Raw genomic sequence first — 16612 nt, forward strand, 5'->3', positions numbered from 1 at the left:
AGGAAAAGTGACTTACCATGTAATGACTCTCTGCTTTAGCCTTCAGTAATGGGACCCTAAACTTGAGGTCTTATAATTTATAACCTTGTGCAAAAAACTCTATATGTGCTATCAATTCTTTTCTGAATTTCTGTCTCAGTGAATCATGTCCTATAATAATCCCTACTAGATAATAATAAATTTTAAATGGTGTAGTATGGATTCCCTTGGGAATATTGAATGCAAGCAGAGTACACAATTAAATCCGTGTCTAGTAATCTGTCTTTGAAGATGAGGTCTTATAAAGATGTTGTAGTTAACAAGTTCCCGAATTTATCAACAAAATTTACTAACCTTATTTGGATCAGCTATATCCTTCCATTTTGAACTCAAAATTGCTTCATCCAATCATCTTTAGAATTTAAGATGGAATATTTTTTTAATCTGCTTGTTTCCTTCAGCTGAGAGGAAAGTAACTCTAAATGATGCTGATCTATTTTAAATTGCCTCCTTATCAACAATTTTAGGAGATCCTTCACTTAGAATTCACAAGAAGAATCAAAGAAGAAATGTGTTTGAGATATCCACTCTTAAGAGATGTAATATCCTAGTTTTTAAAAGACAGATTCTAGCTAAAAAAAAAAAAGTTGTTTAGCATGGAATAGAGAACTGATCTCAGAGTCAAGAAGACTGATCAAGTCCTATTCCAATACCTACCACACCCAGTCAGCTCATAAACTATAAAATATTTGTTGATCTGCTTTGAAAGAGGTGTTCCTTATATCAATGAAATCACAAGTCTAGATGTTTAAAAAAATATCATTTTTATAATTACATACACACAAACATTATAACTATCTTTCTACTTCTTACCATAATCCCTTCTTCTTACTTCCCTCCCCCCCCCCCATCCCTCAAGTCCTGTAGGGAAAAAAACTCAAAAAACTTAAAACAATCTGCTTTGAAAAGCATTGTATCTTAATGAGTTTTTCCTTCCCTGCCCCTTCCCCCAACCCCTACCTCGGGATTCTGATTGGTCGGATAAATGTGATGCAATTTTTGTTTTTATAATACAACTATTTTGATGGTTGGCTTCACAGCTGAGGCGAGCCACCATTTCAAATCCAATAACAGGAGTCTTGGAGACGGCCCATTACAGAATTAGCAAAAGGTAAGAGAGACAAACGCGGAATATTTTGCCCTGTAATGAGTGTTGTATACTTCCCACAGGTATTGTGCTCATTCAGGGAGAGAAGCTTGTTTACTAAACAATATTTTCATTTTTGAGTCTCCAGCTCAAGTCACCACCATTGTAATACATGTAGAGAAGCCGCTCTTGTGTTTCACAGGTGGAGCCCCTCAGCTAGAAGTGAGGGCTTTAGTTTTTAATTAGTTACATTCTCATTTTCAGGGAATTAATGTGACATTTTGTAGCTTTCCTCTTGAGATATAAAATATCCCTGGAAGTGGTCTGATGTCTGTTTTTTTTTTCTTTGTCCCTGCCAAGAAAACTAGTCCTAGATGAGTCTGGCAGCCTGAGATGCTTATTAATGTCCATCACATCCAGTGCTACAGAGAATACAGATTCTCCCCTGTCACTCTAGTATCAGCCTTCAGAAACACTTGTTCATCAGTTATATAACATCACTTTGTCCAGAGTTTTAATCTGTTTTTGTCCCATTAAGATTATTTTTTAATTTTACAAATTTCCTGACTAAGATTTGGCACTAAGAAAGAATAGTACTTTTCCCATCTCTCAAGGAATTTTTCCAAATCCTATAACTTGAACTCAGTTGTCTTACTGTTTTCTCCAGCAAAATGCCAAAAAACAAACAACACAACCAAACAACCTTATTTCAATGATATTTTTAAAAGATGGATTTCTACTAGCTATTAATTAGTGATGATTTTCTTCATGAAAGTCATAACTTGATTATACATGTTATTATCTCTGTAGATGAAATCTAGATAAGAAAAACAAAATGCATTTGCCTTCTAGAGTTTGGGGACAATCCTGTGAAACACAGTGCTAAAAGTTATTTGTAGGAAGCTTCAAATGACTTTTTTAAAAAAAGTGAAAGGACAACCAATTTGCAACTAAACATGTTTATCCAATTCTCCTTGATTTGGAAGTGGCTCCCTTTGCTGCCACCTTTCTAACTATTTTTGCCAATTTGAGAGCATTACATACAATCCAGACCAATCGGAACCTTTCTGATCATCTATGGCTTGGCAAAACAAAACTAAACCAATCAAACAAACAAAAACCAAAGCCTCCTATAAGAGTAAGTTCTTGTCCTTTCTCTTTTTTGTAGCTGAGCCGGGCTACAGTACATGACCCAGAGACTGGAAAATTGACCACAGCACAGTACAGAGTATCTAAGAGGTAAGGGGAAAACAGCCAGTGAAACATGGGTGAAATGAGAAATTCTCCGGCTGATCCCATTTGGTTTAATCTTCAGGCTTTTTTCTTCCCTTTGTTTTAACTGGGGAGCCAAAGGGAGAATTTAGCTGTGCTTATGCTTACTGCTTTTTGGAGAATGTAAAGGAGATGGAACATAATGAAGTAGCATCTTAATAAGATGGTACTAATAAAAGTTACTTACATACCTGCATGCGTTTTCCTAAATGTCCAACATGTCAGAGCTGGTTACTATTAACTCACTTTTTAGGCAAAGCCTGGAGAAATATGATTAAGATTCAAACCTATCTAATAATGACTGTAATCTTTTGAGCTATCTAAAAAAAAAATCCAGTGGGAATACCAGATCCTAAATGACAACAGAAAAAAATCAATCCTGCATATAAGTGAAGTTGAACTTTCACTGCAGAATAAATTAATTTCCCAAACTTTATGTCATATGCTTTGCTATCTCTCTTTTTTTTTTTTCTGGAAGGAGAGGGGTGAGCAACGAAGTTGTATGATCCCAAAAGGTCATTTAAAAATCAATACTTCAAAATAGGAGCTTTGGAAGTGAAAGTAAAGCATACCTACTTGGAAATGAGTAGGCAGTTTCAGCCCATGAAGGAGAGGAAATCCAACTGAAATAACCATTTTGTAGCATCTGCAATACATCACCTTAGTGGTGCTAAGGCTGGAGAGAGGGTCTTAATTTAGCATTTCCTTGCTTTGACATGATTCCATGTCTCCTTTTGTATTAGCTTAGTTTTCAGTCTCTCTCTGTGTGTGTTCTTTTCATAACCAAAATAATCCAGTGGCACTCAATTTATATTTGCTACAATGTGCTTTTAGTTTGGGCCATATGAGGAGAATTCCATTGAAGGAACCTTCTAAAGGCTGCTTGTTCACAGAATCTGCTCTGTCTGGGGACAGTCTTTCCTTCGATAACATAACCTCTTTCTTCTTTAAAGCTCCCATTCTAAGGGAAGTCTATCTTTTTTCACAGGAATTAGACTGTTATTTATTCTGGAGACTTCTGTACAAAATGATCGCCTGTGGTACTTAACTGCTAAATGTTCAGATTAAGCTAGTTATTTCAGGGAACTATCTAGAGAATAAATAAAAAGTGCAAATTTAATATATTGGTAAATTCTTTCAAGGCATGTAGATAGGCTTTTTGAATATATTGCCTTTAGGGTTATGGGGCTTTTTGCCAACACTTTAAAAGAAAAACTTTGTTGATAAATTTTTTCAAGGCATATAGATATATAATAGGCTTTTTGAATAAATATTTTTTCTTAGGGCTATGGGGCCTTTTGCCAGGCATTTAAAATAAATCACTCCTAGGAGAGCAGCCTAGAAACATAACTTTTTTCTCAATGACCAAATATTTCTAAACATTCCAGATTTCTTTAAAAAGAAACCAAACCTCACATATTATAATGAGACCAGTCTTCTGAAAGACAGAATTCCTGGATTTCTGGGAAGGGCACAGTTATAGTTGATGTAGAACGTGGCAAAGGAAGGCAGTTTAGCCAGTAGCATCAGAAGTCATGACAAATTGTGAGTAATGCCAGAATAAATTTAGTGTTGGCAAAGACCAGATATATGTGTGTGTTTTTAAAGCAGCCTGGTTAAAAAAGTTTCCATGGCACAGTGAGATTTAGAGAATCTCTCTTAGGAATATTGGACCTGCCACCTTTTCTTTTCCTTTTAAAACAATCTTCTTGCCTATAAAGCAAGAACTAAGAAAGTGATTCTATATAAAACTTTAAATATGATTTCAAGTCTTGTCAATAGTGATTTTTAAAAATTATTTTTTAATACTCTTCTTTCTGAGCTATTGAAACTAGTATAATGATGGAGTTTTATTGAATGAAGGCCTTTTGACTAGTGAATTTTACTTTTCTGATAATTTAATAAATATTTCAAGCTACATTTGAACTTTTTTTCTTCATTGCAAATCTCATTTAAAAATATGGTACTATAATTTGGTACTGTGTTTAAGTGGACATTTTATGTTCCTTTCATGAATTATACTTTAAAGGCAGGATGGGGAGAGAACCTCTTCCTGCAACACAACATGAGAAAAAATTTGTGCATTAATGTCAGTAAGCAGTAATTTAATTTTTGCTCTGGGACTATCTGTATTTTGAAAGGGTCAATGGAGAACTTCAAAGTATTATTTTTTAAATTTATAAAAAAATGACATCATCTTCAGCTGAAATAAGAATTTTCTTGTTCCTCCAAAAAAGGGTTTCTTAGGCAAAGTATGTGTATAGATCTCTTTCTGTTAGAAAAGAGGACTTTTGTTTCTTCCACTGACCATCTGCAAGTTGCTGGCAAGTCACCTATGTCTTTTCAAACCAAAATTTTGAAATACTTTTTGTTTAAGGTTCCTTTCAAGATGAAGCTAACTGTGGCTTAGTATACAAGTTGATAAACAGGATTTAGTGTCTGATAAATGATATTCTGTAGGCAAATTAAAAGAACGAGCTAAAATTGAAAAATAAGAATTTATAATAGCATGCTTTAAGTTTCAGAAGAAAAAAGATCATATTTGATGCTACTGACATTTCTGATGGTGAGTTTTACCAAAAAGTGTACTTTGAATATAGATACAACAGTTAATGACAACAAAAAAACCCTCAAGACTTTGCTTTAGCAAAGAAAGGGGTGAACCTCTTCATATGAGACAGGAGTGAAGGAAGGAAGCAGTGGCAGAAGGCATCTGAATGATGTGAGATGAAAGGTTGGGAAAGAGAAAGCTCGCAGGGGAACCCTCAGCTTTTTCAGTGAAAGATGGAGCAGGATTGAGGGTGAGAGAAGGGAAAGCTATGGGAAACTTGAGGAGGGATGAAAAGATTTAGGAGAACTGTGGTTTGGGCTAGAAAAGTGGGTTGATAAGGGAGGTGTCGCAGCACTGTCCAGAGTCAGTGAGTGTCCAATGCAACATAAGTTTGTATTGGATCCAGTCAGCATGGTTTTAACGATTTTTCCAGGTTCTTTCAGCAGCGTATTAGGCCTAGAGAAATAGAGGCCATATCTTGACTGAAGGAGGCCCCAAATCATCCAGGAACTGGCAGAGAACTTATTGAAACTTACAGCCTGTGACTCCAAACTAGGGTTTGCTTTTTTTAAAATAGTGCAGCTGGGACGTAAAACCATTCCAGAAATAAGGATAGTAAGTAGAATCTGGTTCTTTTGATTAATAAATAAATGAAAAGGCTAAGTAAGGAATATGCAGTTTTTCATAAACTCTACAGGGGCCGAGATAAAGGTGGACATGCATTTACTTTTCAGGATAGAGGAGATGGCAAGAAATGTAAATGTAAATTTACCTTTGTACTCCCATCTCAATAACCATTCTTTTTTCTGTTTAAAAGAGGATTCACATAAAGTTTATAATGGACAAAGGAGAGAAAGACAAGAGAGATTACATAAATGTGTAGTTTTTCCCTTTGAACAATTATTCTCAAGAGAAAGTAAGTTTTTTGATTGCTTGTCATACCTCCAGGCTTTGAAGGGCTGTCTATGTTGGCAATTAATTTTTGTTTACTTTTTGCTGTTCTGAGAGAGACTATAGTGTTCATATACCTAGCAATGTGAGTGCCTTGTTAGCTTTACTGTGTTGGCATTTGCTAATATAGACATTGCAGAAGAGACTTGTCATAGGCAGGAAATTGAACATTAGAAGGCGGCTTCTGTTGTCAGACAACCACTGAAAAGTCAGAGGTGGTTCTTGGCTTATGTAAGCAGGCTGTTTTGCAGTTCTCTTTGTATAGTGATTTTTTGTGTCATGAATTTGTCCATGGATGTGGAGAAGAGGGAGGAGGGTGGAGGGAGAAGGGCCAGCACACAAATCAAGGTCAGGTTGGGACCTGGTTAGAACCAAGAAGAAAAACATGGAAAGTTGAACACGTAGGGGTCAGTTGGCCATGGACGCAGACAAGAAGGGAAGGGTTACTCAAGGGCCTGGGACAGACATATCTCTCTCAGGGTCTGTGTGTGTGTGTGTGTGTAAGGGTGGTGGATTCAGAGTCCTGGAATAGGGGCACAGAGAGAAAGAACAATATTGTAACTATCATTAACATGGGTATTTTTTTAGAATGCAGGTTTTTTCAGAATTCTATACGTAATAAAGTCAAATTTGCATAAAGGTGAGAACTGTATTTTAAACAATTGGCTTTGAATCCCTTGCTAGAACATGTGAACTCGTTGCAGACAAGTAAAATAATGGAGCCGATACTTAGGATTTTAGTTTTGCTTCAGTCTTGTTTAGGAAATCAGAAGAGCAATGCTGATTTCAGATAATATTTTTATCTTAGAACATAGCTGGGTGAAAATTTTATGACCATTTTTCTGTCCTTTTTATATTGCTTGATATTTAATGTAGAAAAACGCTAGTATTTTAAAAATATTAACCTGTGGAGTTTTTTAAAAAAGAATTTTAAATGATGTAAATTAGGAAAAGAAGGGAGAGAGTCTTATAGTACCTTTTTTACTTAAAGATTCAGAGGAATTCTACCTCTCTTCTCACTATCCCATCCTAAAAATATGATAGAGTGAATAAATGAGAAAGTATTTATTTAGTACCTGCTGTGATGGCAGGTCCCATAGTCACTTTGGCCAGAGATACATACAGAAAGACAAGGTTCTCTTCTTTTATGTATGTTGGCATTTTTAATAACAAATCCGCTGGCACAGACCACAGCCCTTCTGTAATTTAGTAGATGCTTTTTGAGAAGGGCTATGATGGAAAAATTAGTGGCCAGCTTGCTGATGAACCTCTCTCCCGACCTAGCCAGGCTGGGCTTTTGCATAGCCCTGGGTGTAGAGCTTGGTTCAGCACTTGCCAGACCTTTCCCTTGTCTACCATAACATCTACAGCCCTTCATGCTGTGGGGATGCCTCAGAATCAAACTTTGGAAGAATATCCATAGCTAAATGGGGGAGTTGGAGACAGGAATCAAACAACTTAACTGGCTATCTTTGGTTAAAAGGCTAATTGGAAGGTTTGTTATCTTGGAGCTTATTTTCTAAATGACAAACATCAGTCCGCATGTTATCTTGGAATCTTGTTGATGCAAGTGATGTGTTTTTGGTTTTAGCGCCTGGTTGTCTGGTTATGAAGACCCGGTGGTGTCTCGAATTAACATGAGAATACAGGATCTCACTGGATTAGACGTCTCCACAGCCGAGGAACTCCAGGTAGGTTCCCCAATTAAAAATGAAAACTGCTTCAGCCATGTTGCTTCCCTTCAAAGACCTTTCATCTTGGCCATTCCCAAAAGAGCTCCTTCTTAATGTATTTACCAATACCACATTTAAAAACAGACCTGACTTGTTTTAATATCACTTGTTGCTCAACCTCCAATCAGGTGAAAAGAACTCCTCTGTAGGAGAATTCTTTGACATTCATTGGATTAAAGTAGTATCTTTCTAATGGATTCTTAAAGACTTGTTTAAATATCAAGCAATATATATATATGTTTATATATTTATGTATATGTGTGTATATATACATAAAATAAAGGACTAGGAGAGGAAAGGGATGATATATCTACAGAGTAAAAGAGAAGCTTAACTTTAAAATATCTATTATATATTATCTACATATATATAGATAGATATCCTTGAGAATGTCTAGAAGGTCTGTTGACTTTATGTTCAGTTATATTCCTTTATTCTTTTTTCCTTGCTCTAGTTTTCATAGGGACCACTAGCTATCCTAACTTTGGTTTTTGTAGCATGGAAGGAAAGTTATAACTGCCTGATTGGGGGCATCAGGCAGAAAGGAGTGGGAGAAAGGGAGAGTGTGAGTGAGTGAGTGTGTGTGTGTGTCTGTCTCTCCATGTGTGTTTAATTCTTCCCTGTTTTCAGCTCTTCAGTTGTTTTTCAGTTGTGTTCAACTCTCAGTGACTCCATTTGGGGTTTTCTTGGTGCTAGAGTAGTTTGCCATTTCCTTTTTTAGATAATTTTACAGATGAGGAAGGGAAACAGGATTAAGTGACTTGTCCAGGGTCACACAACTGCTAAGTGTCTCAGTCAGGATTTGAACTTGAGAAGACAAGTCTTCCTGATTCTAGGCCTGGTGCTCTATCGACTACATTAAATGGGGAAAAACAAAAACCTGGCAGGACCAGGTCCTAGTGTGAGTAGAAAACAGCGACAGTGAGGTATTTGCCAACATTTTGGACTTTGGAAAAAGCATTGATCTTCCCTGAATGTTTCCTTTGAGATTTTAATGCTGAATCAGGATATTGCACCTGCATTGATTTTTGAGTGAGGGCACTAAGGAAGAATTGGCTTTTCCAAAATTTTGCTGAAATGATGGTGAAAAGTTCAAAGGTTGCACATAGTAAATGACTCCCCTTCTCTCCCCTAACTTTCCAGGAACTGTAACTGCTTTTAGCTATGTTGCTTTTCATTTCACTGTAGGTAGCCAACTACGGCGTAGGGGGCCAGTACGAGCCTCACTTTGATTTTGGAAGGGTAAGTGTAGCTATTCTTATATTTTGTTCTTTATGTGCATTGTTTCTCTTTTTCAGGTGGCAAATTATGGAGTGGGAGGACAGTATGAACCCCACTTTGACTTTGCACGGGCAAGTAAAAAGATGAAGGGGTGAAAATAATCCACTAAAGTATAGGCACACAGTGTTTCCACACTCTTGTTCTATTATTATTTTTTAAAAATTTCTTGGCCTACCACTTCTTTTAAATTATTTGAGTGAAGCTCACTAAAACCACCAGGGGAACAGATGAATGAAGGGGGTCACCATTTAGCTTGTCAGTTGCATTAAATCAAGAATGTTGTGGTAAAAATGATGAATTTTATATTTTAAAAAAGTCCAGAATTAGCTATATGTGTTATTACCTTCTAAGTTACAAATCCTTTGTTTTGTATATTACTGGTAAATTGGACCTAACTTGATTAGAATAAAGTTAAATTGAAAATATAAATGTCATTTTCAATTAGGAAAAAAAGTACCTGAAAAGAGGTCCTTTGCTTTCCAGTTGTTTGACTTTCCTGGAGTTTATTGTGCTTTTAATTAAACTCAATTTTTGTGATTTACACATGTAGCTATTACTAAAATAACACTACTGAATTCTGGTGACTTTGGGTGTCTGTGAATTAATATAAAGTGGACACTGCTGTGATCTATTAGCTAGCTATCTACTAACTGTTATGTAAATATTTTGTTCAGAATCAGTAGGATGAAAAACACTGTTGTTTCTTGATTAGGATAGAAACTAATACACATACATGTCAATTGCATGAATCAGCTTTTGAAATGATCTAAATCCATATAAACCAAATTATTTCATATGTGAATAGATAACAGGAGCATATCCTTTAATCCTGGAGAAACAAAATAACTTTTAACTTAAACCAGTAAAGATTAGCTTTGTTCTTATAGTCCCAGCTATGAAATTGATATTAGTATATAGCACATGCTTTTATCTTTGACTCATAGTCTAGCTAAGGAAGGGAGGGAGAAAGTATTTACAGTATTATTGTGAAATAGTAATTCCTCCATTCTTCAGACAATTTATGCTTAGGTTTATTACGCAAATATTGTCCTCTTTTATCTTTCAGAATGAAAACCACATTTTAATCACCAGCATTATTACCCCATTACCCAAATCAGGGGTCATAGAATCTTTGAGGTTGGCAGGCATTATCTAATTATGTTCTTCCCTGCTATGTGAATCTATTATACAAATAGAAATCTGTCAGGATCAGCCAACCCTTCTGTAGAGACAACTCTAATTATTAGGGAGTCCTTTCTTTTAAGCCTAAGTCTGTCGATCTTCTTAATATCTAATTTTAATTTAGTAAGTCTGTTTTTATTCCAAATGACAGATCAATGCTTGAAGACAAAGATTGTGGTTCTTCTAAGTTTTTCTCTAGGGTAAATATCCCCAGTTATTCTGACTCATCTTCCCATGTTATAATTTTGATCAAATGGCTTCTTTCTTACTTTCTGGACATGGTTCAGTTTGGGATACCATCTTTTGGGAAGGTGACAAGTTGAACACAGTATTCCAGATGAGTTTTAGGTAATAAGATAATAGGACAACCACCTCCCTCATTGCAGTAATACAATTTAAGATTGCTTTAGAGGATGCTATACTGTTTGTCTTGCTAAGTCTCTGATTAATTACACAAAATTATGAGAAATAGCACACTGTGCCAAATATTTCAGTTAACTTTCTTAGATACTTTTATGTTTAAAAACATCAACTTTTGTGGTGTCCAACCCTTCGGTGATTTCAGCAAAATTCCTAGGTCCCAAATGGGTCTGTGCCAGCAAAAATACATTTCTCAGTCCTCATATCTTAATAGGCTAAAAATGACTCATTTTGTGTGATTTAAGCAGTAGCATAAATTGACACCACTCTGTAAAAGTAGATTTAAATCATATTTTCCTGTAGAGAGTTTAAAATGCTAGCTACCCCAAGAGAAAGATAATACCAAGTAACTTAATTTTTCTGAAAATTTGTTCTTGGGTAGGCCTCATGGTGGAAAATTCTTTGAACTTTTTTTTAGTCTATTAAAAAACCAGTGTGTGACCTTTTTGTACTTCCCCTGAAATGTCTTTTGGTAACTGCCAAAGGAAGGTTCCTTTCTTTACCTGTGGAAGTTACTTCTGGCCTTTAGAATTTCAAAGGACTTTATAATCAAAGATCAATTGCATGATAAGTATAAATCTCTAGTTGGCTTGAAAATAGGTGATAGGCTTCACATATGAACACTGTTGAGAAAAAAAGCTTCCTTTTACTATACAGAAATACTTGGGAAATTGGATTTGATAGATAGTCTCTTTTCTGTTAGTATTTTGGTAAAAAAAAAATTAGCATACATATATATTGAAATTGTTTAACTTTTCAAATGTCAGTCAGATATTATATGGAAAGCACCAAATATGCAAAGGAAACTCTGGTCTTTTCGTGTGAGCTTCAGCCTACGATTGATCAGTTGCCATTATATCGATTATTTGGTTCATAAAGGTTGACATCTATTTAATCTTCACTGCCTTATCCACAGAAAGATGAACCAGATGCTTTCAAAGAGCTGGGCACAGGCAATAGAATCGCTACATGGTTGTTCTATGTAAGTTCCCTTGGGCATTTCTGTTTTAATTGGGAAAGTTGTTATGGGACAAATTCTGTTAGAACAAAAACAATTATCTGTGTGACAAGAGTGCAAATCTCCATTTTTTCAGGGGCTATTTGATGTGATTTTGACATATCCAGAGAATGGACAATATCACATAATTTGCTTATACTGAACTTTAATACCTACAACTATAACAACATTAGGCTTTGTGCCTCTAATTTGTATTTGTACCTAATAATTGATAATAGTAGTATTAGATTTTACATAGTACTTTTAGGTTCACAAAAAAAGCACTTTGAATATATTATGCCATTTGATCCTCACAACAGTCCTACACTATCCACATTTTACAGAGGAGGAAATTGAGGCTGAGAGACGAAATGACTCGTCTAGGATCATACAGCTAAGGGTGTGCCTGAGGCAGCATTTGAACTCAGGTCTTCCTGATTACAAGACCAGTCTCTATCTACTGTACCACCTAGCTGCCTTTAAGTTGGCTACATTAGTCTTTTCTAAAACAAGTTGACTTTTAACATCCTAAATTAAGATTTTCACAAGAGTTGAGTAGACACAGATCCTTTATTTCATATCATTTGAATTATAATAGCATCTTCAGTGAAGTTATACTCTGAGTGTAACACAAGTGTCACAAATTCCAGATATTAAAAATCCATGTATGAAATCTGGTAGTCTCAGTATTTAATTAACCAGATGCTCTCTTGTGTTTATCACTCTTTTCTCTAAAGATAGAAGCTAGAGAGGTGAAATTGGTCCCCATCATCTTATTCCTCCCCCCAAGCTGGCATGGATGGTTCTGGGTGAAGCCTCCAAAGTCCCTTTAGATGCCCATGGCCTTTCAGTGTCTGCAGAATCTTTGAAGAGTCTATCATCCCTTTTTTGCGTGTCTTTTGTAGATGAGTGATGTGTCAGCAGGGGGAGCTACTGTCTTTCCTGAAGTAGGAGCCAGTGTTTGGCCCAAGAAGGTAAATTTTGCCTTTAAATCTAGAAGAACCACTTCTCAAATTTGTGATCTAGTTAAAGAGCTGTGCTTTTAAAATTCAGTTGCAATTGTGTATTTTTGTAAGGCTTGCCTGCTGAAATGTGCAGTTGTATGTATGTATCTGGTGTGGGGTGGGGAAAGAGAAGACTGAGAGTGTGTTTTAAATTTTCGGACCCCAGAGAGACTCATTTGGGGCTCACAGGGTGGTAGGTGACCCTCACCCCCTACAAAAAAAGAAAGCTGAAGATTTTTGGCTCATTGTATTCTTGATGTGACTTCATCTTTCTTGGTATAGATTGTAATCCTGCCACACTGTCTTATCTTTTTCACTTCTTAAAAGTTAAGGATTTCCAAATCCTAAGGGTTTACTCTCAAAGACATGGATATGGCATAGGGAGTGGGGGAGACAGAAAAGGCTTTACTTGAGAAGAATCCTCCTTTATAGGAATGTGAAGGATGTTAAGGGAAGGGAGAGCCTGGTTTATGTGCAATTTGAAGATGAGCTGGTTTTTTTTCCTCCCATTTCTCAGGGGACAGCAGTGTTCTGGTACAATCTATTTGCAAGTGGAGAAGGCGACTACAGTACAAGACATGCAGCCTGTCCAGTGCTAGTTGGAAACAAATGGGGTAGGCATCTCATCTCCTGGATTCCTTTGAAAATTTGGAGTTTTGCCCCACACAATAAAGTACAATTGAATATAATTTGGAAACTTCCTCCTATCAAAAGCAATTTGGTACCTGTTCTGCCTCTTGGAAGGGGGAAGTAGGAAGGCTGTGGACAAGAGACATGACCAACTGGACCGGGCACCCAGAACTGAGGCTGTGTCCAAAACGGGAGTTGTTTCAAGCCAGACCTCCGTATTAGACCACCTTAAAGACAGCTTATCTTTAAAAAGTGATGGCACGTAGGAAGAAAAAGAGAACAGTTGCTTAAAAACTTCATAGAAATTGAATTGAGGAAATCAGATATTTACGTGGCACTTAATTTCTGTCACTTCTGAATTTATTAGTAGTGTCTGTAGGCTCCAAGCCCTAATCTTGCTTAGTCTTCATAGCTTAAAATATAATGGTGGGTAATCGGTTCTGTAGCATCAAGCAGAAACTTGTATTGCCTATAAACAAATAAATAGGCAGATAGATAAATAGATCAATTAAGTAAATGGATGAATAAAAAACTAGATAGCCAAGGACTCTTGAGTTCTGAAGATTTTTCTTTTCATACAGGGCGACTTTTGACTCTAGTCCTACAATCTCCGTTTTCTGAAAATGTAACTTAGATTCATTTGTGTTTCATAGGAATCCTAGGGTGATTGCCTTTAATGCTTCATTTTTAAAAGCAGCCAATACCAGAAAATGAAAAAAAAGTTAAAATATCTAGCAACTTCTCTCCCCCTTCTTCTCTTCCCCACCTGTTTTCTTTTGTATTCTTAGCAGATCAGATTTTAAAAATTCTTAACCATATTTTGATTTCTTAAATTTTAGCTCACATTGGGTTTTTATTGATAATTTACCTCTTAGAAGTCAAATAAATGGGAAGAATTCATAAAAATAAATTTTGTCATTTAGAGGAATCTCAGAAATAATCCCTCCTTCAGAGGCTCAACCTTATGGACATCAGCTTTTGTTCATTTTTTTTGACTAGTTTTATCATTGAATTTCAGTGTGATTCTTTTTGGTAAACTTAGATATTTTATGTATTGAAAAAATTGATTCTTAGAAGAGGGTTGCTCGTAGCCCTCACCAGGTACTGCACACAAAAGTTAAAAACTTTGCTCTAGTCCAGTTTTTCAGAGAACTCGTGCCTCATTCCGAGGCATCGAGGTCTGTGTCTATGGGAATGGGCACCTAAAGCCTCCAAATCTGGTGTTCTTACCACTATCCCATGCTGTTTTTCATAGGAACATGAGGCATGTGGTATCTGGGAAGACTCGAGAGAGAGATGAAGAAGAAATAACCTCTTTTTTTTTTTTTTCTCTTCTAGTATCCAATAAATGGATTCACGAACGTGGACAGGAATTCCGAAGACCATGCACCTTGTCAGAGTTGGAATGATGCAGACTTCCCCATTCCCTCCCTTCTTCCTGTCCTTTAAATATGTGTATTGCATAGTACACTTTCCAAATTTAGCAGTTTACAATCGACTAACAACACTCCACTACAGATTCAGTCTCGAACCTCATCCCGTGTTTCATCTGTGGACAGTCTCCCTTTTTTTTTCTTTTTAAACAAACAAAACAAAACCTGTTTTTGTATGTAAAACCTTAGGGTATCATGAGAAGGGACATCACCAAATCAGGGTCTCATCTAAGAAGGCAATAAGACTGTAATAGGATATATCCTGAGGAGTTTCTTGACTTTCAGAGAAATCTAGTGTGTGGATCTCCAAGTATAAAAATGACTATCCCAATCTGTGAATGGTGGGTAAGCATGGGCAAGCTGATTTTCAAGAGCAGCTTCTTTGGCCATGGAGATCATCTTCCTAAGCAATCCCACCCCCTTCATCCTTTTGTGCTGAGAGTCTGCCTGAAAGCTGGCAGGGTTACATGGCTGTGCTCTACACTTGGTGCACTGTACAGTTTGACCCATATATATGCCAGCCTGTGGTGAGCTTTCCTGCCTTTTTTGGCACATCATTAATCTTCATCTTGTGTCATCCACCTCAGAAGTGCATTTGACTTAAAGACTCAGATCAGTTGATACCCAAAGTATGTTAGCAGTTTTGCCAAATAACCTCCTAGATATTGGCTTTCCCCAAAATCCCGAGACGTTGTTGTTTCTCCTCTCTTCTTGAATAATTGTGACCATACAGTTGCTGCTTTTCTCACATCTTAGTGTTAATGCTTTGCCAGTTATTCCTGCCAGAGCAGGATGGTGACATTAGCATTTTGAATCAACAAGTGTGCCTTAGGAGACTGGAAAGTTAATGTGCAAGAAAGACCTTTAAGTAATGAGGTAAAATTACAAGCATTGAAAGCTTTTTATTCCTGAAAAGCCAAATTGTTTGCTTTTTCAATTCTGAAATGTTTTGTGACAATGACCTATTATTTATAATCTTAAATCTTTTTTTTTAAATATTGCTGGTTCTGTGTGTTTCTTTTGTTTGAATACATTTCAGAGCAGATGCTTGCCTCTCTCTTAGTGGTAGGTATTCCATGGTCTGGGATACAGGGTGACTTCTGCAGGCTCTTGCCTTCCTTTCACATTGATCCTGCCAAGTTGTCAAACAGAAACTTAATCTTAAAAAATACATGGTCATGCCTTTAGGAGGTTTTCAAAGGCTTAGTAACATTTTAACCTGAATGAGTTTTCAGAAAGATTTCTTACTTTAACGTGGTTATAGGCATAATGATAGTAATGGTACTCAAATGCTTTTTTCCCCCTATTTTTAAAAATATGGTGGTGTATGATCCTGTACTGTGCCAGATTGTTTTCTACAATTATAGGTTACAGAAAAGGTGCCAGCGTGTACTGGTAGAGAGAGGTTTCCACACTTGGAAGTTTCTTTAACTAATAAAATCACAGATGCAATCCCTGTCCTGTATTATAAAACTGTAGGAACCTAATGAAGTATGTTAATTAGGTCTTATCCTAATTTTCCAGCAACACATACAAATATTCTTCTAGCTAATCTATTTCATGCAGACTTTTTGTGGCATTGGTAATCTATTAGGATCAAGCTTAATCTAATACCATTTTTAGAACTTTTAATCTTCAACAACTCTTTGAACAATAATTATTCAGAGAAGAATATGGTTGATCATTCTGAAAAAAGTAGCTATCATTTTTGTTCTTTCTTTATCAGTTTAATGAATTCCATCCCTCCTTTCCTTCCTCTCTCCCTCCCCCCTCCCTTCCTTCCATTCTTCCTTTTATTTTAATAGAAACAAAATGAGAATTAAGTATAACATTTCATTTAGTGAGTAAATTCTGAACAAGTCACACGAATTACAGGGACTTTGATTCCCCCACATTTTGGGGAAATATTATAAGCCAATTGTATTTCCGCTCAGTATATCATATTGGGCTCAAGAATTTATAACTGAAATATCCAAATAGAATTTACCACAGTAAAAAGTCATATTTCTCTCCACTTTATAAATCTTAATAC

At 36.2% G+C, this 16612-nt stretch overlaps 1 protein-coding gene across 3 annotated transcripts in view; it reads left to right on the forward strand.

Moving 5' to 3' along the window:
• Positions 1 to 15580, forward strand: part of P4HA1 (prolyl 4-hydroxylase subunit alpha 1) — a 71911-nt gene extending 56331 nt beyond the window's left edge. The window contains exons 9-15 of one of the 3 annotated variants that reach the window (XM_031956525.1): positions 1080 to 1150; positions 7492 to 7591; positions 8822 to 8875; positions 11433 to 11498; positions 12419 to 12487; positions 13035 to 13131; positions 14486 to 15580. In XM_031956525.1, the coding sequence (XP_031812385.1) occupies positions 1080 to 1150; positions 7492 to 7591; positions 8822 to 8875; positions 11433 to 11498; positions 12419 to 12487; positions 13035 to 13131; positions 14486 to 14556 (528 nt within the window). In that variant the 3' untranslated portion in view covers positions 14557 to 15580. Of the gene's footprint in view, positions 1 to 1079; positions 1151 to 2294; positions 2366 to 7491; positions 7592 to 8821; positions 8876 to 8931; positions 8986 to 11432; positions 11499 to 12418; positions 12488 to 13034; positions 13132 to 14485 lie in introns of all 3 variants that reach the window. The other 2 variants (XM_031956524.1, XM_031956526.1) reach the window with 2 other exon arrangements.
• Positions 15581 to 16612: the final 1032 nt, after the last annotated feature.

Source organism: Sarcophilus harrisii, chromosome 2, assembly GCF_902635505.1.
Source record: "Sarcophilus harrisii chromosome 2, mSarHar1.11, whole genome shotgun sequence".
Lineage (NCBI taxonomy): Eukaryota > Metazoa > Chordata > Mammalia > Dasyuromorphia > Dasyuridae > Sarcophilus > Sarcophilus harrisii.